The following is a 24,007-nucleotide window of genomic DNA, read 5'->3' on the forward strand; positions in this document are numbered from 1 at the left end:
GTTGAGTTGGTTAAGGGCTGGCCATAAACTTGATGGCCTTTCTGTGGAGTAAGACATTAAAACGGGCTAAATTAGACGTACTAAAAGTGTCCAGGTGGGCTAGTAAAATCTATAAGCCATTGCTGATAGCATAACGTTGGTTTAGTTTGTCCATCTATTTTTACATGTAATTAATAAAGACTAAATTTCAATAGCCATTCAGGTTTCATGTTTTTATGCATTACCTGATTGCATTACCTAAAGTATTATTAAACATTGGTTTAGCGGCAAAAACGTCAAGTACCTTATTACAAATCTGTAATCCCATAATTACATTTCAATTTTAATGAAATGAAGTGTACCATCAAAACCAAATCTATTATTTATAATGAAATAATTTATTTATAATCGAGACTATTCTTTAATCATATAAATAGAACCAGCTTGTCTATTTAAAATAAGTGGGTGGTTTGCTGCATGAACTTTTAAACACTTCAACGCATTGCAGATTTTCATACATAATTCATTTTACACATACATTTTTTTGAGTTCGCTTTTTATGAGGCTTCAATCAACTTTTGATTTAAACGCAATAAAACTCTGTACAAATTCAATTTCCTGTTCAATTTCCTTTTAAATAAAATCATATGCAATTTTATCTATCACTTTGTAAATATTTTTCAGCTTATTGCGTTTCAATTCAATTGAAATTTTATTTGGCTCATTTGTAGCGCTGTTCAATTGCAAATATTTAAGAGAATTTATTAGAGAGCTAGCTATTCGATTAGTAAAGTTATTTATTTATTGAGAGTTATTGCCTGGCGCGGCCCTTTCTAAATTTCCGACAAAGGCAGACAAAGGGCCAGAAGTTCTAAGTTCATAACTTTTCTTAGAGACATCCGATTTTCAAATGGTATACTTTTAAGATCTTGTGGCTTTAGTCTCTGAAATTCTGCGTTTAAATCTTGGTTTGTGAGATTGTGTCGATTTCTTGTAATTTTGATGATGTAACCCCTTGCTAAATTTCCGAAAAATAACTTTGCAGAAAAGTGACTAAAAACTTTCAGTTCTTAAACCACAACTTTTCCTACAGACCTCCCATTTTAAAGTGGTATATCTCTAATGTCTTCTCGCTTAAGTCTCTTAAAATCTGCGTTTAAATCTTGGGTTAATGTTTCGAATTGCCATTTTAATGACATTACACCCTTTCTAAATTTCCGAAAACTGACTTTGCAGAAAAGTGACGAAAAATCTCAAGTTATAAGTCCATAACTTTTCTTAGAGACATCCGATTTTCAAATGGTATACTTTTAAGATCTTGTGGCTTTAGTCTCTGAAACTCTGCGTTTAAATCTTGGTTAGTGAGATTGGGTCGATTTTTTCCGAAAAAATTACATTGCAGAAAAGTGACCAAAAACCTGAAGTTAAAACTCCATAACAGATGTCTCTGATTTTCGAACGGTATACTTTTAAGATCTTGTCTCTGAAACTCTGCGTTTAAATCCTTTGTTCAACTTATTTCTAACATTTATTAGTATTCCTTTGTGCAGCACCTATCCCAAAATCATTGTTGAATTCTCCTGAATTATCATTGCTTTCCTGTAACCCCTTGTCTCTGTATTTCAATTTCCACATTCCATTTTGGCTTTGTGGTTATTTTTCAAAAGGGGTATTTGCATTAGCCGTCTTTGGCTTTGACTTTGGCTTTGGCTCGACACGGCGGTTTGTGGAAATTCCTCGGCTTCTGTGGCTGCCTGCGGTTTGTCTTTCCCCCCTTTTCCCTTTTCCCTGCCGTTGTTGTTGTTGATGAGTCCTCTGTTCGTAAGCAATTTAATTGAATTATTTGTACTGCCTCTGTGACTTGGCTGCCATCGTCCTGGCATCGCAGCTTCATCTGTGACAGCTGCTCTAATTAGCTGGGCAAAGGCATCGTCATCGGCAAAGGCGTTTAATTAGCTTGCCTTCGCTAGGAAATTGAGGTAGACCGCGGTAGGGTTAGTCCTTACAGCCTTATAGCCATCTATAATGACCGAATTGAATTGCTAACAAGCTAAGCAGTAGCAGCAGTAGCAGCAGTCGACAACAAATGTCATTCATCCACAATCAGAGCATTTTAAATTAATTTCACGTGCCACTTTGGCCCATATTTTTTGTTGCTGCAAGGAGGAGAAAGCCTCCGGATGGCTTACAATTTAATGATTCAGCGAGTCCTCTCGGCATTGTCTACTCGGCGCTACTTATCCTTAGCTATTCATCCTGCGTGCCGCCAAAGTCAAAGCCTCTTTGCCTTTCCCCCCGAGAAATGTTTCCATTAGAGATGATCTGAACTGTGACGGGAATTGCCAGGGGAACGATTGCAAAGACACTTGAATTGATACTGAAAATGAAAATTATTTAATGGCTGTGTTAACTGCACTCATTATCATCTTGTACAGCCATCATCACTGGCCTTAATTAACAATGAGTTATTAAGTTATGCAATTGGTTTAACTTCAGCCATTTCAATTTAAATAGATTTAAAGACTTAAAGCTGTCACGTGGCGAAATCACGGGAAGTCACATAGCCCAATCATCACAGGCTGAACTGAATTCGTTTTACTCGAAATCTGTATTTCTATACCAGATAGCTGTTGTTATTGACTTGGCTTTCGCCTCGCCTAGCCTTGTTAGGCAGCTGCCGTCTGTCATGTCATTTATCCAAAAAATCTGCCATAAACACGTCGCACACGTATACGCCATTTTAAAAATGGCGTCAGCTTCACTTCCGCTCAGTGTTGTCGTGGATTTTGTCTATGTGTGTTGGGTGGGTGTATTTTTTCCCAGCGTTTCCAAGGCAACTGCATTTAAATTCAATTGAATCAGATGCTTATGAAGTCGTTAAAGGTCCCACACCACAAGACCAATTCCTCTGCTCCTTCGCATCCCGACTGTCGGCAATATTGTCACATCGTTGAAAATAATTGCCGGAAATACAAAAGGAAGGCGGCGCCCAAATCGAACTGAGGACGAGAATGAACGCCAACGGAATGGGAATAGGAATGGATTTCCAATTTTCTCGGCTCCCAGGGAGGAAGCACCGCAGGACGTCCTTGTCATTGCGGCTTACGTGGCGTATACTCAACTATAATTAATTACGCCCATTGTGTGCGCGTATGGGTGAGGATTTATCCGGATGCTGGACTGCGCTTCCTCCTTGAGTGGCTTCTTTTCAATTTCAATTGTTTGGGTCATTGACTGTCCACCCTTTATGGCTCCCCTAGAGCTGCTATAAAAGCCCGTTTTTCCAGCAGGAATAGCCACATTCATGCACGGCCAGTGCAAGGAAAAAGAACTCGGAATTCCGGCTGGACTCGGTTGGTAGAGAATGGCCATGGCCCCATTGCTGCATCTGCTGCTGCACTGCGCCACCACCCTACTGATAGCCAACGCCCTGGTCCTGAATCCCCAGCAGTTACTAAGCTCCGAGGGAAATGAGGCCAAGTCCAAAGTCAGCTTTCCCATCGACCTGGACGAGGGCGTAGATGGCGTCGATCTGCCCCTGGAGGTGGAACAGGATGTGATCGGAGAGGGGTCAAATGCCAGATCCCAACACTCGATGCCGCCCGACTGGCTAACCTTTGACGAACCCACTCCGCCCGTCAAGCATCGTACCACCTCAAACCACAAGCCACAGCTCATCCTCAAGCATCCCACCGGGGGATTCCACAAGCTGGCCGCCCACGGACATCGCCATTGCCACGTGGAGGTGGTCAGCAAGGTGCAGGGCGTCTGTCAACCGATGCCCATCGGCAGCGCCTGTGTCTCCGACGATTACATGGACCTCTACACTGATGCCAACTGCTCCATTCAATAGAGCGGCCCACTTCCGCACTGATTGATTGATTGATTAATTGATTGATGGTTACGGATACGGGTGTGTGCCTGTGTGTGAGCTTAGATTTTGTGCGAGGAGGAGTACGACTACCTGGTGCGCGATGTCAGCAAAGCTTGTATAAATAAATCAGTTTAATAAAATTTTACATTTTCTATAAATTTCTTTATTATGAGATCGGTTACTGTGTAGCTACAGCGGCTTATTAATTCTTCTAGTTTAACATTTACTATAACCTATGTTCACTCATTGGTTTTATTTCTTAGACTGCTAAAAGGTTTTCTCATATATTATGTATTTAATTTTTTAGCTAAATTGTTAAATTGATTCGGTAATCTTTTAAGAGCTTAAAGTAAAATACTATAATAATAAATGCTTTTCCCAATTCAAAAATTATGAAATAAATTCCTTGCTCCTTAATAAAAAACATTTGTTGTACAGTATGTATGTGGTATCTTTGGAAAACAAAGAATTAAAAAATAATAAAAAATTTATAAATAATAATCTAACTCATAATTTAAAATCTTTTTTCAAAATACAGGATTAAAAAATAATAAAACATTTAAAAGCTCAAATTAAATTTTTCGCTAACTTAAATCAAGTAATTATATTTAAAAAAGCTTATTGCTACATTTGGTTTTTCTTTATTGACTGTTGTATATCCCGTTCTGCTAATAACTAAACTAAGCCACTTAATTGATTGCTTATACTTGTACTTAAAGTTTTTTGACAAATCCTTAATCCTAATTCATAAAATTAGCTATCATTACTTTAATTTTTTTTTTTTGTCCCTAGGTAAATTCACGTTTTCTCACTCTGGTTTCAATTTTTCATTTTCAAACATTTTTCTAAAACTTAATATTTTTTGTATCCATACTTCAGCATTATCTTAACTTTGGCCATATGGTTGGCTTAGCTGGCTTAACGCCTGGAATTGTTGTTGAATTGCCACTGGTCACGCACTGAGCTCCAAACACCTCGAGAAGTTGGGGAGCCCGGAAAAAGGCGGACCGCTTCCAGTTGGAGGGACCCACTCGATCCATTTGGTCGTAGATGAGACCAGTTACATCCAAGGCTCGAAATTGCTCCAGCAGGTGGACGTTCTGGAGATCGTTACCCCACAAAAATAAAACTTGCTGGAGATCCAAGGCCAAGCTGACCAACTGATGTTTGCTCTGGAAGTTCTCTACGTGAACAGCTGTACCGAGAATTTCAGCGGACTGAGCAAAATTGATGGCCTGCTGGAAACTTTGGGCCCTTAGATCCATATAAGGATCCCAGATGTTGGACCTGCCAATGCTCATTAGGATCACAGGAAAGACATGCTGCTTGAGTCTAATCATAGTGCAAATATCAGCATCGAAACTGGCGAAGATTAGAGGACGTCCACAACCATGATATATGCTGGTCTGTAAAATCCTATCCACATAGTTGTTTTTATTCAGACTCTGTGTGGATTCCTGCACACCCGATGCCATTATTTGTGGCCATTTGATCTCGACCAGGAGACCCAATGTTTTTGGTAGAGCCTCGTAAACTTCCGAGAGTTTGGGAAAGATTCTGTTATTTTGATTCACATCCTTGACATTCAGATGGGTGTACTCCTGGAGGGTCCAACGCTTAAGGATAAACACACGACTGGCCTTGAGTTCGGCATAGGTGAGTTCCCTGATCAGCACGAATCGTAGGTCAAACCGATCCCTTATAGATCGATCTCTATCTGAGGTATAAAATCCAAAGCCATGCCACACTATGGGAATATAATCCTTTGTAAGCTGCACATCCAATTGGACCATATCACCTTTGGCTTTTTGTACTGCCAGAAAACTTTCGATGGTGTTCTCTGTAAAACTGGTTGAGGATTGGAAAAAGCTGGCGCCCAGGCCTCGATAGCCCACATCCAAGGTGGGCCAATTATCCGGCCAGTAGTGATGGAAACTAGCTCTCAAATTGCCAGCCTCAACTTTTGGCATGGGTTGAATCACCAAGTAGGGCAGCGTTACCTCACCAATGGCTACATTTTGTAAGCTGGCAAAGATGGGTAGCTGCAAAATGCCACGACTTCCCTTGATTTGCTCGGGAAATATGTAAACTTCTCCCACGGATAATTGGACATCTCTGGATGCCTGATACAAAGACAGGCGTAGGGCATTGTAGGTATCCAAGGGCTGATAAATCCGGAAGATGACAATGGATCCCGGAGTGTAACGTACTCCCCTTTGGTTTTGGGATCTGAAAGCTGACTGTTTGTAGGCAAATCTGGAGACCTCAATTCGAGTGTCATCTATCACATTGAGTGGTGTCAAAATCAAGCGGTATTTGGCATTGCTTGCTATTTCGGCTATATCAAAGTGATTCTGCCAGACGAACTTGAGCTCTATGACGTATTCGTACTGCAGCCAACCGCGTTCCAAATGGAATCCTCCGCCCACTGAGTTGGGATAGGCCTCGCCGAAAATGTCCAGACCCGGGGAACGATAGATCTCGTAGGTCTGCAGCATTCTGGCCACTCGTTGGCCCTCCCAGCTCCTCAGGATTCGTTTGCCTTTCGCGTTCTTCGAGTAGATCACATAGCGATAGTAGAATCGTTGACTGGCGCAAATCCACACCCTGAGATACCATTTCGTTCGGGATTTATCCTGTTCCTTGAGTGGCAGTGCCTTATCAAGTTGCCAAAAACCCAGGGCCGGATGATCCCCACTCACAGCCACATATTCGTCGGCGGATAGTCGAGTATTGGCCCCTAGCTCCAGGCTAAAGACCCGAAAAAGCGGCACGCAGATGAAACTGCGACCCGAGATCTGGCTGGGTTGCTCATCGTCGAAGATCTTGAAGGCCTGCAGCTTCTCGGGCCCGAAAACAGACGACAACGACGACGACTCATTCACAAAGGCACCGCACAATGGCAGAAACGGCAGAAGCTGCAACAGCAGCAGCAGCAGTATGCTAATTGATTTTAACACATTCAACACGCCGCGAGATCGATACATTTTTCCTCATTCCACACAGCAACATCACCATCTTCGCGCCACCGAAACGAGTTTTCTCTTTCGGCCAATATAATTCGAAATATGGATAGACTTAAGGTCTGAGAAACCGAAACCAAAATCAAATCGAAAATGAAAACGAACGCGGTTTTGATGCGCGGAGGCAACTTGACCCGACGATGACAAACAACTGAATGAAAGAATTTCTTAAAGCTCACCATGGTTTTGTTTCCGTCCAAAAATTGGAGTCGGAATCTGAATCGAATGAGCTGCCATCGAAGAAGAAACTCTGACTAATAAGTCAGCGGCTCACTAATTGAGTTGATAGGTGAGGTTTTGCGATCATTGGTCACCAGCGATGACATCGTGAGCAGATAAAACTGCTGCCCAATTAAAACATAATAAAGATACTATCGTGACTATGAGGAATTTTAATTGATGACGGAGGGGCACCTTTCACTGAATATATTATTTATAGATCACATTTAAATTAATTTATAATTTCTGTGTATTAAAGTCAATCTTTATTGCACACAGAGTATCTTCCCTTTGGTTTTCTCAAAAAAAAGTTCGTTCTTTGTTTTAAGATATTCGCATATTTGTACCAATTTTGGCATATGTAAATTTCTGGCCAAAGAAAGTTGCCAGCTTGAGAGGAGAGATGCGATGCGATACAATGACTGGCTCAGATGTTTTCGTTCTCCACCAAGGGCTTGACATAAACCGGATTATAGTCCAAGACCAGGTACCTGGACAAGTGCCAGCGCTGCATTATCGGAGGCTTCTTCGACCGACAGTCCTTTCTCTTCCGGCTTAAGGTGAAGTTTTTCAGTGACAGATCAACTGTCTTGAGGTACGAAGATATCTCTTCGAGAGTTTCCTCGGTGGGACTGGGTTGCCGGGTGTAGATGGCCAGCTGGTGACGCATCCAGGGCAAGGAGCAGTGAAGTTCCACCGCATAATTATCGTAGTCCGTTTTGGTGATCCTTGTCCAATAGAGATCCACTAATAACAAAATAACAATTGAATAAATTTATAAGACAATTTAAATGTTATCAATTTAACTATTTTAATTAGATGTAGACTAGGCAGAAAAGGGTTCTTTTAAATAATCTGTTGACAAAACTTAAATAAATAAATAATTTTGATAGCACTTGAATAATTCCTTAAAACGGATTTTTATTAAATAATTTGTAGAACTAATTGCATGCCACACTAAATATTACTTTCAATACATATATATTTAATATTATTCTTGTATAAAATGAAAATAAAAAATAATATAAAAATTCAAGCTTTAAATTTCCCTTTTATGGTAACCAAGTTATCTATTTGATTTGCATTGGTCAGTAAACATAGACTACCGTATTAAACTTTAAAAAACAAATGTAAACAATTTCATCTTAATTCAATTTACTTACGATCTTTAAAGTAGCAGGCTTTTATTCTGTCCGGATTGGTCCCATAAACATACCAGCCGCCCTTGATCTACAAAAGCCAAGTCAAGTTGTAAGTTATTAGCGACCTATTGCTTATCGAATGTCAAGATCATCACCTTCTGCACGTCCACTGGGAATTCTTTGTACAAACACTTCCAAGTTGGAATGGCTTCGAGAGAGGTGGTTAAGAGCAATGAAACCAGGCCCACAGCAAAGAGACATTCGCATTTGGCCATGTCAAGACCAAGATGCAAATGAGGCGCTCTCTAATTGACCATAAACCAAAAAGCCGAACGGTCTTTAGGCCTGACTTCCAGAGCCAAACCTTTTTATGGCCCACTCTCCGTTTTCCGTTTATGGACCGTGTTTTTGGGGCTCGGCATTTTCATGGCTGCTTTTACATTCGTCACGGGGCCATCAAATGTAAGCGGATCGAATTTTTACATTCGACTTTGACAGCAAATTTCTTTTTCATTTGTAAGGGAGATCAGAGTAAAACACGTCGTTCGCTTAAGTTGTTATGAAAATATTTTTTTGTAATTTTATTTACACTTGACTTTATCAATAACCTTTGGTTTTTGATTTGTGTTTGTCGTTAAACTGATGTTTAATATTGATAAAAGTATCTCATTGCTTTTTAGGTTTTTCTAGGAGTTGGAAAGGTGTAAGCGACTTATTTATATATACTTTTTTTCAAAGTGATATTCATCTACTTTTTTAAATATTAAAAAAATATACATATTTCGTGAACTAGTAAAACAAAATTTAAAAACAAAAAATAGTAAACAAATCGTTTAAAGTTAAACAAATCGAATTAATATTACAACAGTTATATAAAATATTTCTCTAATTTATATAAAATAGTTTTTTGCACAATTCACAAAAACACCAAACAACACATTTAATATATGTTCGCCTTTAGATTTTATAGATTATTCTGTAGTTAGTTAACAAAAGCTAATTAGCAAATTCTCATTATTTTTTGTTTGCATGCTTGGCATAGAGGTATAGATCGATTTTTAGCAGGTAGTGTTCATAGGTGTACATATGTGTGCCTTTGTAATTTTCGGCTCAGCGCCTCGCTTTCTTCATATTGTCTTTTGTGGTGCTACTTAATTTTTTTTGGGGGAATTCTTTTTTTGCATGTGCATAGTAATTATGCCAAATGACGGCTTAACGTGTTTAGAGATGATTTTTTGTTTCGTTTGTTTCCGTTGGGCAACGAGAAACTGCAAATTACCCAACCACACTTAAAGCTTCTCCCACATTTCTCTTTCCCAGTTGGTGTCTAAGTAAATATACCAGCTAACTTTAAAAGTCTAATGATTAACCATTGCTTAGATATACCCGCCCGTTGAGTGACCCCATTTCCATTAGATCCGACACTGGGCTGCGAACTCGGCCATCAGTGCGGGTGACTTGAAGAAGGCTTCCTGTTTGCCGGGCGGCATGAAGAGATCACTGCGATCGTAGCAGGTGGCCGTGGCCCCGATGCGGGTGAAATACTGCACACGCTCCTTGGAGTTGCAATCGTCGCCCCAGATGACGGCTATCTGGCCGAGGTCCTTGGCCTTCTGCAGCATTTCGGGGGCATTCTCGCCGAGGAAATCCTCGGCATGTGGCGCTGTGCCGGCCAACTCGAAGGCCTGTGCGTTGTTCACGGCCGCCATGAAGTTGCGCGTGCGCAGATCCTGGAACGGTTGCCACTTCTTGGTCTCGCCCTGCGTGAGGAACATCACCGGAAAGATGTTCTGCTTGAAGCGCAGCATGGTGCACATGTCCGCATCGAAGCTGGAGAATATGATGGGTCGGCCGCAGCCCTTCTCGATCACCTGGTGCAGCACCTTGTCGGCAAAGAAGTTCTTGTCGATGGTCTGCTCCGCCTCGGATCCACCGCCCTGGCGGCGCTGCGGCCACTTGATCTCCACATCGATGCCCAGCGACTTGGGCAGCTGCTCCAGCACCTCCACCAGCGTGGGGAATATGCGGTGCTCGCTCCGCGACTCCGCATTGTGCGAGGGATACTCCACCACCTGGCCGGCAATCACCGAGAAGATGCGCAGTCGCTTCAGCAGCCCATAGTTGATGTCCTTGATGAGCACATACTCCAGCTGATCCGGTCGGCTGATCTGCTTGCCCGGCGGCGCAGTGCGCAGGCCAAAGTCGTGATAGATCACGGGCACACCATCCGCCGTCAAGTGGACATCCAACTCGATCATGTCGGCATGGTGCTCGTGGGCACTCAGGAACGAGGCGATGGTGTTCTCCCGCTCCGCCGGGGCATTGGCAATGTAGCTCTTGCCATTGCCGCGGTGGCCCACGTCCAGATTGGGCCAGCTCTTGGGCCAGTAGTGGGCGAAAGTGGTCTTGAAGTCCAGCGGCGAGTAGCGATACGGCTGCACTGTGACATACGGCAGCCGCAGCCTGGCCAGCGTCTCATCCGCATCCCTGGCCGACTTGATGGGCAAGTGGAGAAGTCCCTCGCTGCCGCTGAGGTCCGAGCTGACCAGAGTGGCGCTGCCCAGCAGCTCGTTGGACATGCTGTAGCACTCCAGGCGGAAGTGCTGATGCATCATCTTCTCCAGCGGCAGCGTGATGTGGAAGATCACAATGTCGTTCTTGGTGTACGGCACTCCGAAGGTGGGCTGCTGCTCAAGCTGGCTGCGTCCATACTCCTGCTTGGTGTACTCCACATGCAGGCCGGCGGTCTGCTCCACGGGCACGATCTTCAGCTGGACATGCTGCGGATCGAAGGTCTCGATGTCGTGCACCTGGAACATCTTCTCCCCGTTGAATTTGAGCTGTAGGATCACCTCATGGTTGAGCCAGCCGCGATGCACCTGCGGCTTCAGGTCGGAGTTGTCGGAGGTGATGCCAAAGACGTCCAACTGGCTGCACTGCAGCTCCGAGCAGGGTCCCAACGATCTGGGCTTGAAGTGAGTCTCCCAGCGGCGTATCTGCTTGTAGCCGGACAGATCCTCCACGTAGACGAAGAAGCGGTACTCCAGTTGGCGACACGACTGCATGGGCACCGTGGCCTGCCAGTTGAGCTCGTCCAGCGACTCGAGGGCCACGCTGCGCGACAACTGCCACTCGCCGAGGGCCTTCACATCGCCGGTGAGTCCCAGTCGCTCGTCGGCGGCCAGCGGAGCCTCCAGGCGCACATTGAACTCCCGCAGCGTGGACTTACAGGCGGACCTGGACTCGGACGTGTCCAGCTCGTTTCCGGTTCCATAGTTGATTGAGCCCCCATCCACAAGGGCGGCACACTGCAAGGACAAGGCAACGAACAGGATTAGTACAGTCCGAGACATGGCTGTATGAATTGGTTGGGGAACGGCCGTCGACTGAAAGTCGCGCTTAAATACGCTACTACTTTTCATGCCGTTTCATGCTGTTCGGCTGTTCGAGCGCGCGATTAGTCGATGACCCCTTGCGGATTCCGTTTCTCCCTGATAAAGTTTCTCTAGGCGGGGCGTCGACTGTCTGGTTTATAAGCTACCCAGACCCCCCCTCAGCCCCCTCCTCAGACCCCCCCTCAGCCCCCTGGCAATCTGAGATTTCTCAAATTAGAATCGAAAACAGGTTCGCGCGATAAGCACGCGTCTTTAGTCGCTACCGAACCGCTCGTGACTTTCAGAGGCGCAAACAAGATCACGTGTTGTACTGGGGCTCGACTAAAGATCAGCCCCTCGATTATCAACAGATTGGCTATTAAAAAAACAATATATTCCTTCCTTTTGCCTGCCTTCTGATCTGACGTCCAGCAATTTGATTTATTTTGTGTTGTTTTGCCAAGCCTGCCTTTAGTCGAAATTCTATTTGCGTAACCATTCGTTGTCAAAAAGATAACCCCCCGAAAAGTACATCAATCAACAACTACCTAGAAAAAACGTACGTCTTAATATACACTCTATGGCCAATAAATATGAAATGTTAGTTAATTATACATCCCTTTTGATTAAAATGTGACATAAAGTCAATAAGTTCTTATGTAAACATTTTAACGGCTTTTGCTCGTTAATCAGTTGTGGCAAAACTAATATAAAACTGGTTTGAGAAAATGAATTACTACTTAAATACAATATAATTGTTGTTTATACATTGTATGTATATATCATTGTAAAAATATTTATTAACTACAATTTTCGTAATTAAATTTGAAATTTGTTAGTCAATATTTAAGTGGCTCAAAATCGATGTAAAAATTTAAATGACTTCTATAAGTTAATAATGCTTGTTAATCAATATAATAATCATTTATTTCTATTTTTGCGTACACAATAATGTCCATTAATTTTAAAAAGTTAGTCTATATTTTAACAAAAAAGTTGCACAAAGTTCATGTAAAAATTTTAATAATTTCTGTAAGTTAAAATGCTTGTCAATCAATTGTGTCCAAACTTAAATTATAGAAGTTAATTACTATATCAAAATAGTTGTCAGTTTTACATTATTGAACAAATATTTCCGTCATTTAGGACACATGAAAATAACTTTAAACAAAAATCGCACTATGCATAGGCGACATTTGTATATTAATGTTAAATTTCAGAACTAAAACGTGTAAATATTTACAATGATTTAACGTGACACCCAAATAGAAGCACGCGTTACAAGTCGATCGATGCTAAGCGGTTTACCTTTGAGCGAAACGCGCGTAATCCGCACGGAAGCAAGTGCAGTTGACGCGGTTTTAGCCGCGACTGCGGTTTCTGGGGCTTATGCCGCGATAGAGGATCGGTGATGCAACAACCACTGGCGATTGGCCTACACCTGCCGACAAGCCCCTGACAACTGGGTGCTAAACATAATCGCAATGGCCACAGTTTATGTAAGTAGAGCGGACCCATAAATTAACCGAAAACCCGATTAACTTGTATAGAATTTGTTTACGGAGCTGCCTAGATGTACCTATAATCAGCAAACGGACCGACTGTTCAGATCTTTCTATAGGCATATAGCTCTGCTCTGCTGCCTTGGCAAAATTTCAACGGAACAACGGAGGCGACAAAAGTCGCGTGCTCTGATGAAATTTTCAAATCTCTGCTATTTGGCCTTTATTATAGTTCGCTGATCGGTATATAGTTTTCCGCATTTTTTTATTTTCGCCCAACTTGCGTCAGCCGGTGCGTTTTTCGCGCGTTTTGCTAGCGATTTCACGTTCTTGGCACAATTAGCATAGCCTTGTGATTTTTTGCGGGGGAGGAATCCCCCCAGTAACACCTCAAAAACATCGAAAAGCTCTCGATTTTAATATTCAAGAAATATGTTATTTTTTTACTTTTGATTTCTCAACTCTATGCTAATTTCCGATTGATATTCGAGCTTTGCCTCGATTTCTAAACACTTTTTCACGTGTTTTCAACGCAGGCGCTCTTTTTTCTCGCTCTTCGCACATTCTACCATATGTTTTTTGTTTTGGGAAATTTCAGACTCGAAAAGCTTTCGCATGTTTTGGGGCGTTTTTACCTCCACTCACTTCTTCGTGTGCGTTTTATTTTTATTTATAGTAGAGGGGCAAAAGCTTGTTTCGTGGCTACAATTTCAGCTGAACTTGTTATCAGTCAGTGTAATAGGGGTAATCATATATTAGCCCGACAGTTTATGACAGCCACTTGAACAATTAATATGCCAAAATCTAATCGAACATGAGCCACTTGAGCGGGGGATTTCTCTCAAAAGCTTAACCTTACAAAAAAAAGGTTAAAAACCGAATGGTTGAGTCACGTGAGACAGAAACCTTTTGCAACATGTGGCATTCAGTTTGTAGAGCTTACGCGACAATAAAAACAAACATGAGTGGGCTGTTTACTTGAAATTTTTGATTACTTTTCTGGGAAATGACATCATTAATATAAAATACTAGCGATAAATAGACTTGATTTATTATAAATAACATCATTAATATAAAACACTAGCGATAAATGAACTTGATTTATTATAAATTTAAACCTATTTTTTGCATACCCCTCCCTCAAATTGGATGTTCCTAGGCCACTTCTCAATTGTTAACCCACCCAGGTGCTTGCCCGTCTACCTTTCTATAGTCGATTTCCTTGTACCCCTGAAAATTGCATAAACAAAAATGCGCAAAAGACATGCAAATGTCCGATGACAACAGCACCGACCTTCAGACCCCCCGAAAAAGTCAAAGCTCAGACACGTGTAAATACAGTCGGAAAAATGGGAAATAGACATTTCCATTTTCGGCACCGCTTTAACTATATAGGATTTGATTGGGTTAATTACATTTTGCATGTGATCATCCGGACTTTGGGGCTCGAAGGGGGTAAGCAGCATTGGCACCGACATTTTGCCTCTGTTTTGGGCCTCTTCGGTTGGGGGAATAGCACTAATAAGTTAGGTAGTTGTAGGTTGCTTTGGTGCGGGGACCAACGAATATCAAGAAAATTCAACTTGTATCACAGTTAATTGCTTGCACTATGCGGCGTATGCGCAATGTTTAAGTTTCTCCAGCTAGGCCAGCATTTTGTACTTGGTTTTTGGTTACTGTTTGTTTGTTTGTTTGTTTTTTTATTTGTTTGCTTTGATTGATTATTTATTTGCTTGAGTTTTGAGTTATATTTTGTATGTATCCTTTGGTGGGGAACTAGGACGCTGTGGACGGTCCGTCGTCACAATTCGACGTTGCAGTCGCAACTGTTTAAGGCGCTTTTGTTGTGCGCGCAATTTAAACGATTTCTTTTTATCGAAAATGAGTGTGGCGGAGCTTTTGCGCCACTGCCACTGCCCGGTTTTCTTTGTGTGAGAGACGTAGTCATATTCGCTTTCGTATTCGTAGTATCCGACGTCGTTGGCGATTTGTTTTGGTTTTCAGCCCGGCGGTACAGTTGCGGCATGGGCTTTTTCGAAATGTTGTTGGCCTCTACCGACGGGCAGCAACGTCGAAACAGAAAACACAGAGAAACTCACAAGATAGTACAGAAAACACAAAGATTAATCGAATTAGCCATGCCCTCGATCGAACAGAATCAGGACAGGAGAGCAAAGCAAGTTGCCGATTAATCAGCGAAAAATAATAATCAACTACAAAGGTCTGAATAAAAAATGTTCATCGCCTAACTGTTTATAAGTGAGCCTAATCAGGTGGAAATAATAGATCCATTAAAGATAGCATGTTCTGACTTATCTTCAGTTCTTTTGGATCTTTGATAGGGAAGTATATATAGTTGTTTGTGCCATATAAAGTAAGATTTTTAGAAAATTTTAGAAAACAATTTTACCAAAAATTGTTTTATATCAAATAATTTGTAGAACTTTACTTTACTTAACTTTAGTCTAGGAAAATGCTTTTTGCTTTTTTCAATAGTTGTTTGTGTATATGTTTATAATAGTAAAAGCAAGCTGAATACCAAATTTCACATCTCAAGCCCAAATAAATCCCAAGTTACACAAGGTTATTCTTCATATATACCCTCTTTTAAAGGGTATCCCACTAAAACTCCTCATAAAACGCGCTATAGTTTTGTGTGGCTGAGCGAAACACGCAATCCAAAAGCTCACACAGCCTGAGCGGAGATGACAACAAGAGCAACTCATTGGAGACCATCCATCGCCTTAAACACTATAGTATATGTATGTGCTACCCACTGTACCACGAGGCTCATTTGCTCCGCCGCGAAAACGTGTTGGTCGTGTGCAGCTGTCGGCAGCGATGGTGTTTCGCACGTGAAATGGTTTTCTGTGTGTTTTTGTGGGGCGTAGTCGGTGCCGGGCCCCTCGTCACGAATTCTCGTCCACCGATGCTCAATGGAATCGGCTGAAAAGCTCTCACTGGTAGTACGACTATATGTTGCTCTATGGGGAAACCGGTTTCCGTCGGTTGTGGATATGTTGTTTTCCTTGTTGTTTGTTTACACCGCACAATATTTTATTTCGACGTTTGATAAGACAAGAACTATTTAAGCTTTTTGGCTTCGAAAACAAAGCTCTCCGGTCAAGGTCTTGAGTAGCCCATTTCGATCGTAATCGCTTAATTTTTTGATGTTGCTAGGCGCTTTTTTGGTGCCTTACAAGAAAGTATAAATATATAAACAAATTATCATTCGCTTGTGTTTTTCTTTGTTTAAATGTCCCCTCATTTCATCATTGTTTTAATTTATAATATTTGAGGCACGCATTGCTTTCTTATTGACTGCACATGCTACAAATTTGAGTTTTTATTATTTCTATAATCATTTTGCTGTGTAGACAAATCGACCCACGGGTTCCAAAGTCCAATTCATTTGTTATTCTTGTTTATTTCTTTAAATGTTTGCGAAAGCTTTTTTTGTTGCTTAGTATAGATATGCTATTGACACGCCCCCCTTCTAGGAAGTCAAGTCGCATTAATATTCAGATTTGTTTTTCTCTGTTGTTCTTCAACCCGATTTTAGTCACGTTTGCTTGTTGTTTTCTTGTACAAAACAATAATAATTTTGTGATATTTTATGGTATTTTTGTTTACGCTTACAGCTGTGTGTTGTTTACATCACACGAACTTTTCTTGTTAAGAACATGTAATCGGAAAAGCAAAAAAAGGCAGAAGCAAATGTCTACCTAAGATTAGCTTGGGTAAACACATTTAATTGAGAAATAACTGAACGAACAGCACTAGTATACCTATTACATTGATCAACTTACAGGATTATATTTCGTTAATGAAAAATATACTTTAATAAGATATTTAATTACTCTTTTGCCAATGAAACTTGTTCCACTTTTAAAAACATATGATAGTTATGTTTACTAAATTTTAAGAAAGTAAACTACAACTAATTTATAAAGCATCATTTGTTTGAACTTAGTTTTCAATCATTTAATATAAACCAGTTGATACGTCAATACCAACGTTATTCTTAACCAACTTTTCTACTTTTAAACAAAAGAACATATGTTTAGGCTGTGAAGCTCGTACCTGGTCGGACATGATCAGTGATCGTTGTCAGGGTCGTTGTTCACCGATTTGCCCTTGAAGGGGCCGTTGGACTTGATAGCGCTTGCTACACCTTTAAGATCACAAAACCTCCACCGATCGGCGATTCTTATCACACACACAGACGTCTCCAGAGGCCGGAATAAAACTGATGGTGGCGAGCTTAACGGGGCTTCCAACTTAGAGTCCTCTACTAAATAGGAAGTCGCTTTTGTCACGTTTGCCGCTTCCTCCCCGTCGCACAGCGTAAATACAATTAAATCAATTTAAAATAATAAAAGTCGTAGCAGCAGCCGCCACAAAGAGAGACAATGATAGATGCCAGCTTCGCTGTGCTATAGGTTTGCTGTAGATAAGGGGTAATGAGGCATCTGGGTGGTGTTTGGCGTCTGAGCGAATCGCGGTTGACCTGAAAGATTCACAGATTGTAGAAATGTGCAAGAGATTGCAGCGAAAAGCAAACTGTACCCGAAGCAACAGACACGTCACGTTGCGGATGCGGGGTTCTCCTCGCTTGTAGCTTCTGCGGTTGCCTCAGACTTTGACTCGGCAGCCTCTTCCTCTGGCGGCGTCTTCTCATCACCAGCATCATCAGCAGCCACCTTTGTCTTGGGCTCACGCTCGAACAGAATGACCAGCTCGGTGTGCGTGGTGTGGGGAAACATGTCAACGGCCAGCGCGGACTTCGGATAGAACGGTTCCCCCTTATATTGCTTAGACTCCGGCCGGGCCAGCTCAATGAAGTTCCGCTTGGCACTGTGCGGATTGCAGGAGACGTACACCAGACGATTGATGGCATCAGCCGAACGAATTGCGGCTATCGAGCGGTGATCTGTAATCAGGAAGGTGAATACAAAGTTATATTAATAATATTAATTGGTATAGCGTTTATTAACGTTCAGTTAATAATCAAGTAAGATTTGCTTGGTGAAAGTCTAATTTAATCAGATCTATACTTCTAGCTCACAGAGTTTAACAACTCTTTATCGCTTGAAAATAACAAAAACTGTTCTATAACTATTAGTAATTGAGATATTTCTTTATATATATACTTATATATATATATACTTATAGTTTAATGACGGTCAGTGAAGACTTGTTAGTTATTATATGATAATCACCAATCAATCAATTTAGTCCGCAGAATTAAAAAGTTAAACATAATTTGTATTTTCATTCATATAGACCGTACTTCTTAATGATGTTTTTAGTTTAATGATAGGTAATTAGTTGTCAACTTATCTTAATTTCCAGTGTTGTTACCTTTTAATCGCTGTAAAAGAACACCAGCTGATTTACTTGAATTTATTGGTGATCATTTGTTTGCTTTATAAAAACAGTCAAATTGAGTTTTTATTCCTATTTTATGGACAGTTATCTTGATAATTCCAACGTATTTAAATAACATTTGTTTGATAAAGGTTAATGAGTAGTCAATTATAATTGTTGCTATCCATCATAATGGATACATTTTTGACATATTCTGAGCCCCCAAACTTTTGATTAAGATATTTCTTGAACTTACGCAATCCAGCTCTAGGTGGGTCCACGACTGCAATAAGATCCATGGGTTTTCCCGGTTCCTGTTCGTAAAGTGCTTCGCGCACCATGCTCTTGATGAAATCATCTGCATTTCCGGTGAAGAACTTGCAGTTCTTGATGTCATTGGCCTGCGCATTGAACTCAGCATCCTTAATGGCATCGGGCACGATTTCCACGCCCATTACCTTTTTACAATGCTTGGCGAAGGCGAGGGTAATGGTTCCAGTGCCACAGCAGATATCCAGCATGGTGGTGTCCTTCGTGGGAGCCACCAAGTCAATGGCCTTCTGATACAAAACATTAGCTCCGCCCGTGTTGATTTGGAAAAAGGCCAGGGGGCTAATACGAAACTGGAGACCCTGAATGGTGTCGGTGATGTGTGTGCTGCCCGAGATGTGCTCCACCGGATTGATCATCTGTCCTGCCTCGCGATGTTTGACATCTTGGTAATAGAGAGATGTGCATTTGTAGGCTGCATCCTCTTCAACCTCTTCGTAGAATGACTTGAGCTCCTGTTTCAGTTCGATTTGCTCCTCTTGGCTTAAATTTGATGAGTAAATTCCGGGCACCAGCATGAGTTCACCTGTGGCACTGGAACAGCGCACCATCAGTTGCCGGAAATGACCCACATTTCCGTCTGGATTGAAGGGCAGAAACTTGGACTTCCTCACGAGTTCTTGGAAACTGCGAGCTGCCCATTTGGCCTGCTCTGGCAGGTGTGGCAAATCCTGGACTTCGGCCACCTCCACGGATCCATCGGCATAGCAGCCCAATCGGAAGCCTACGACCACTTCTCCTGCGGCATTCTTGCCCACAGTAAACTCGTTCTTGTTTCTATAGCCATTTACAGTGGGTGAGGGCAGTACGCCTTCGAATTTGAATTTATCCAGATGCGGTTTGGCCCGCGGATTAAGGCGCCTCAGTTCCTGGGTGTATTTGGCCAGAAGTGCGGACATTTCCTCGGATTTCTGCTGGAGTTGCTGGTCATAGGGAATGTGCGACAGTGGACAGGTGGCTTCCACAGCCGTACGCTGCTTTTTGGGCTTCCTCTCCGACTCCTGATCCTCGGCAGCTCGTTTTTTCTGGAGCGGATCGGCGGAGGCTTTGGCGGCCTGGGCCTTCAGTACCTTTCCCTTCCATTTGTAGCCATGCAGGGTCTCCAGGGCCCGCTGCTGATCCTCCTGAGTGCGAAAACAAACGAAGGCAAACTCTTTGCGCGTCGGCGACTTGATTTTGGTCACGTCCAATTTGAGTGTGATTCTCAACAGCTTCTTGAACTCCTGGAAAAGTGTATAATTGAAAATTTTAAATGAATTTAGGCCAGGCCTCAAGTTACCTACCCCAATACCGAAATAGCCCAGGTTTTTCACTTCTATCTTGTATATTTCCGAGGTAAACTCATTACGCTCCAAATATGCGAACTCCTCGCCGGCTTTTTCAGTTTCCACCTTGGCATTTTCAGGTGAAGTTTCCTTTACATCTTCCTTGATTTCCTTGACCTCTGTAGGTTTATCCACTGTTTCAGCTGGTATTTCCCCGCTTACACACTCCATATCTTTTAAATATTTAGTTTTTTTAGGTAAAATTTAAAAACACGTGAAATGCCAAATCAAACAGCTGGATAATATCGATTTTTCTATCGACTAATCGAATATATTTATTATTATAAACAGTCCACAATAATGCAGCACTGTCATTTTTTGGTAGATTTTAAATTTACAAGTCGTGCAAGCAGTCAGAAGCTGCTTGCTACAATACCATTTTGGCGCGAACTTAAAAGCTGATAATAACAAATACAAAACAAATACTCCAAATCAAAACTATTTAGTTAATAAATAATAATAAAAAATTTAAATATTTTTAATTTTCAACTTGTTCAAAGCGTTCTAGGGCAGAATTCAAAATGACTTGGCGTTCTAGCAGCAACTGTTGCATTTCCGGTTCGTGTTTCATGATGTTACGGATTTCCCTAAGCATTTCCGCTGCGTTCCTGAGCTTTTCCTCGCACTCCACTGGGTCTTCTGAGCGCAGAGCCTGTGCCACAAGAGCTTCTTCCATGTCTATGAGTAGATTACCTCGGAAAATACTCCAGCCACCATCGAAAATGTTGGCCAGTTCTAGGAGTTCCTCACAAAGTTGCACCTTTCGCGTGAGCGATTCTTCAGAGAGTTCTAAAATAGAGTAAAATTTGAAATACTACATATTAACATCCCTGATTTAATTATATTACCCTCCATGGCAAATCCTGGAGCACTGCCATATAATTGTGTAAGAGCATATTTGGCTTGAAGAATATGGGTATTGGTGTCATGAAGATCGGCACGATGGCGATATATGAACTCCTCGAGTGCTACGGGTGTACTCTTGTCCAACGATTCCAATTCCTGCTGAAGCTCCGCATCCGAAGTGACCACCTCTTTTGCTGATCTTTTCAGATTGCAAAGCTGACACTTCCAAACGGCAGAATTTTGCAGGGGATTCAAGGAGATGATCTACAAAATAAGGAAGATAGGGTATTTTTATAAAATAAAAGAAAATTAAGTTATTCAAATTTTGGAAAAAGAATCAAAAAATATATATAAAAAATTTAATTAAAGGTTTTATTGTTAATGATATAATTTTATTTAGTTCTTTCATTTCTATATAAATTTCCCTTTATGTATTTATTTAGATTGTAGATTGCTTCATAGTATTTTTGAGTACAAGCATTTAATCCTTAAGGGCACACATTTTGTTGTCCTTTGTGCAAATATAAACACACAAAACAGAATTTTCTGTCCACTCACCTTCCCTGCCTTGCATTTGAGACACGTTTGAGCCCCTGCAAAGCTGCCCAGTTCCTCGGGATCCTGACACCTGGCGCAGGAGCAGTCGAAGCACTTGGCCTGTCTTAAATGCATCCTGCGCTGGATGGTGCTCCTCAGAGGCTGGGTGTAGGAAATACTCAGGATCTCGCCCTTGGCAATCTTCCGCTTGGCCAGGAACACAATGTTCATGTCCTCATCAAAGCGATGCCTCATATTGGGCACACAGTCGTGCGAGATCATGGCGGCCCCGGGGAAGAGGGCTCTCACCTTTCTTCGCTCCCTGGGTTGCCTCACTTCGAAGGTGTTTGTGTCCAGAATGGCAGCAATGCGTAGGATGTCCATTTCGGACCAGTCCCGCAGGCCCAATACGGTTTTTATAAAGGTAATGAGATTGGCACGTAGCACTTGATACAGTGGGGTCTCCAAGCGCTCCTTGAGGTGATCTTCTAAGGAGTAAAGTTTGAGAAAGGCCTCGGGATCCCTGCTTTTTAGTTGCATGCAACGGAGCAGCATAATCACACAATAAGCCGACTCCTTTCGCTCCTCCTCTCCAGGGGTATAATTTATTTTCGATTGGAAATTACTGCTCGACATGAGTTGGCACTCAGCTTTGTGGTGCGGAGAATTCTCGCACCCCTTTCCGCACAAAGGCCAACTGCAGGAGCTGCACTTATAGTAGTTTCCTTGGGGTTTCTCCGGAGCCAGCAGATTTCGGTGGCAGCCCAAGCAAAGTGGCGCAGAGGCCACTTTGGGGCCCACAACCAAGGGAGCCTCCTTTAGGATTTGCTCTCCGATTTTAATGTCCCGCGTGGCCTTTAGATGCCGGCCCAATATCTCGTTGCTGGCTATTTCGAAGCACTTGCATTCCGATCTGTGACCTTTCTTCCAATGCTCCTTCTGGTGCTCCCGACTGCAATAGACCACACTCCTGCAGGCGGCGCACAACTGGGAGGCTTTGGCCTGGCACAAGGCGCAGGATGTCAGTGAACTTGGTTCCATCGATAGCAATCTCCAATAAATCCTCTCTATATATGTACTACTTATATCTCCAACTAATCTCCCTGTGTTTGCGTAATGCCCCGCGGTTGAAAATTCACTGACGAGATGGCCAAACAATTTTCAGTGCTCTGTCTTCGGACTCTACTCGCGATCTGCTGATTGCGAGAACATTTTCCTTTGTGTCTCCGTCTGCTGCCAAAAAAAAAATAAACGCTCGAGCGGATTCGGATCGCTCTCCACATCCAAATCTCTGTCACATGGCGCACGACTATTTAAAATTAGAACTCTGTGTCGTGTTGCCTAAAAGCCAAGACAATGTCCAATTTGTAGGCAGCCGGCAATATTTATTCATGTTTATCTGCATCTATAGAACAATAAGAGAGTGAGTTTGTGAAGCATAGAGCTTTTTATTTCTGAACATTAATCGATCTATTCTCAGCTTAGGTTGACTGGAAAGATTATTGAATTTGGCAACTACATACTCAATTTTAACTTACCTGTTCGAAAATTAAGTTGAAAAAGAACAAATATAATATTGTTATCAGGCATACTTATTGTCGAAGAGAAAGCATTTATACTTGGAAATAGTATTTAAAGCTTGTATTTATAATAAATGAATGCTTTGACTTCTTACCAACAAGACTATAGGCGTACTTAACTACCCATTGCCTTTAGCTGTCTGTTTTGAATAAAAACTCATCCAATAAATTTCATTTTAGCAATTCAATAATTTATTTAGTATTTCTCATAAATTGTCTATATATATTTGTATATATTTTTTTATTCATATGCAATTAATTAATATATTGTTTAATTGGAAATCAGTCTTTTTTATGTAAATAAGAGTTAAATGCATTTTGTTTTTGTGCTTGTTTCGTTTGATTTGTTTGATTGATTGATAGATTGGATTCGTAACTCGATTGGTTGACAGATGATGAAATTGAAAACAAGTTTTAAAATAATAATTGAACTACAATTTGTGCTTTTGTTTTTCGTATATGTTGTTGTGGTTTAGTACTTAGTTGCATTGTTGCTTGTCTTGTTTGGGTTTAGTGTTAGAAACTAAAAATAGTATTTAAATTAATTGGCTTAGATAACATAAATATACACGATCGATAGTTAACTTAAAACTGGCGGCCCCATTGCACCACTGTAATCTGTAATTTGTTGCCCTCTCTGTCCAAAAAACACTTAAAAAGCGGCGCATAAAATTTTATATCATAGACAACAATTTGATTCAATAATTTGCACTAAACAATAGTTTTTTTTCCTCCCATTTAGTTTACACTGTTTCTGATAGTGATATGTTGCTAGTTGATTAGATTAGCGAAGCGGCGATTCAAATGTTGCTAAGGCAAAAGGCGCATAATTTATGTTTTCATTTCGATTTCTGCGTAAGCTATAGTGGCTACATATATGCTGGGATCAGTGGGTTAAATCTTCCT

The 24,007-nt window shown here is 41.6% G+C and overlaps 6 protein-coding genes across 7 annotated transcripts; 1 reads left to right on the top strand and 5 right to left on the bottom strand.

Moving 5' to 3' along the window:
- Window positions 1-3,295: 3,295 nt before the first annotated feature.
- LOC108145717 lies at window positions 3,296-3,998 on the top strand. The gene has a single exon (XM_017271278.2). It carries the CDS (start codon window positions 3,344-3,346, stop codon window positions 3,830-3,832), a length of 489 nt encoding a protein of 162 aa, XP_017126767.1. The 5' UTR covers window positions 3,296-3,343; the 3' UTR covers window positions 3,833-3,998.
- Window positions 3,999-4,514: 516 nt separating this feature from the next.
- Window positions 4,515-7,014, bottom strand: LOC108145719 (glycerophosphocholine phosphodiesterase GPCPD1). Its single transcript, XM_017271280.2, has one exon. It carries the CDS (start codon window positions 6,838-6,840, stop codon window positions 4,735-4,737), a length of 2,106 nt encoding a protein of 701 aa, XP_017126769.1. The 5' UTR covers window positions 6,841-7,014; the 3' UTR covers window positions 4,515-4,734.
- A 269-nt stretch (window positions 7,015-7,283) lies between these two features.
- LOC108145782 lies at window positions 7,284-8,599 on the bottom strand. Its single transcript, XM_017271352.2, has 3 exons — window positions 8,393-8,599; window positions 8,259-8,325; window positions 7,284-7,842 (listed from the first exon to the last, which is right to left on the bottom strand). The coding sequence occupies exons 1-3, from the start codon at window positions 8,510-8,512 to the stop codon at window positions 7,523-7,525; spliced, it is 507 nt and encodes a 168-aa protein (XP_017126841.1). The 5' UTR covers window positions 8,513-8,599; the 3' UTR covers window positions 7,284-7,522.
- Window positions 8,600-9,108: 509 nt separating this feature from the next.
- Window positions 9,109-17,470, bottom strand: LOC108146084 (glycerophosphocholine phosphodiesterase GPCPD1). Of its 2 annotated transcripts, none has more exons than XM_017271906.2 (2): window positions 17,197-17,470; window positions 9,109-11,545 (listed from the first exon to the last, which is right to left on the bottom strand). In XM_017271906.2, the coding sequence occupies exons 1-2, from the start codon at window positions 17,206-17,208 to the stop codon at window positions 9,650-9,652; spliced, it is 1,908 nt and encodes a 635-aa protein (XP_017127395.1). In that variant the 5' UTR covers window positions 17,209-17,470; the 3' UTR covers window positions 9,109-9,649. The 2 variants fall into 2 exon arrangements, with proteins under 2 accessions (XP_017127395.1, XP_017127394.1); XM_017271905.2 differs by lacking the exon at window positions 17,197-17,470 and adding an exon at window positions 14,529-14,958.
- Window positions 17,471-17,509: 39 nt separating this feature from the next.
- Window positions 17,510-20,347, bottom strand: LOC108146085 (tRNA (uracil-5-)-methyltransferase homolog A). The gene is made up of 4 exons (XM_017271907.2): window positions 20,097-20,347; window positions 18,740-20,036; window positions 17,683-18,046; window positions 17,510-17,623 (listed from the first exon to the last, which is right to left on the bottom strand). Exons 1-3 carry the CDS (start codon window positions 20,307-20,309, stop codon window positions 17,700-17,702), a joined length of 1,857 nt encoding a protein of 618 aa, XP_017127396.1. The 5' UTR covers window positions 20,310-20,347; the 3' UTR covers window positions 17,510-17,623; window positions 17,683-17,699.
- Window positions 20,348-20,584: 237 nt separating this feature from the next.
- Window positions 20,585-22,766, bottom strand: LOC108146086 (SET domain-containing protein SmydA-8). The gene is made up of 3 exons (XM_017271908.2): window positions 21,543-22,766; window positions 20,987-21,248; window positions 20,585-20,927 (listed from the first exon to the last, which is right to left on the bottom strand). The coding sequence occupies exons 1-3, from the start codon at window positions 22,560-22,562 to the stop codon at window positions 20,617-20,619; spliced, it is 1,593 nt and encodes a 530-aa protein (XP_017127397.1). The 5' UTR covers window positions 22,563-22,766; the 3' UTR covers window positions 20,585-20,616.
- Between the last annotated feature and the right edge of the window lie 1,241 nt (window positions 22,767-24,007).

Source organism: Drosophila elegans, unplaced genomic scaffold, assembly GCF_018152505.1.
Source record: "Drosophila elegans isolate 14027-0461.03 unplaced genomic scaffold, ASM1815250v1 contig_208, whole genome shotgun sequence".
In the NCBI taxonomy this organism is placed as follows: Eukaryota; Metazoa; Arthropoda; class Insecta; order Diptera; family Drosophilidae; genus Drosophila; species Drosophila elegans.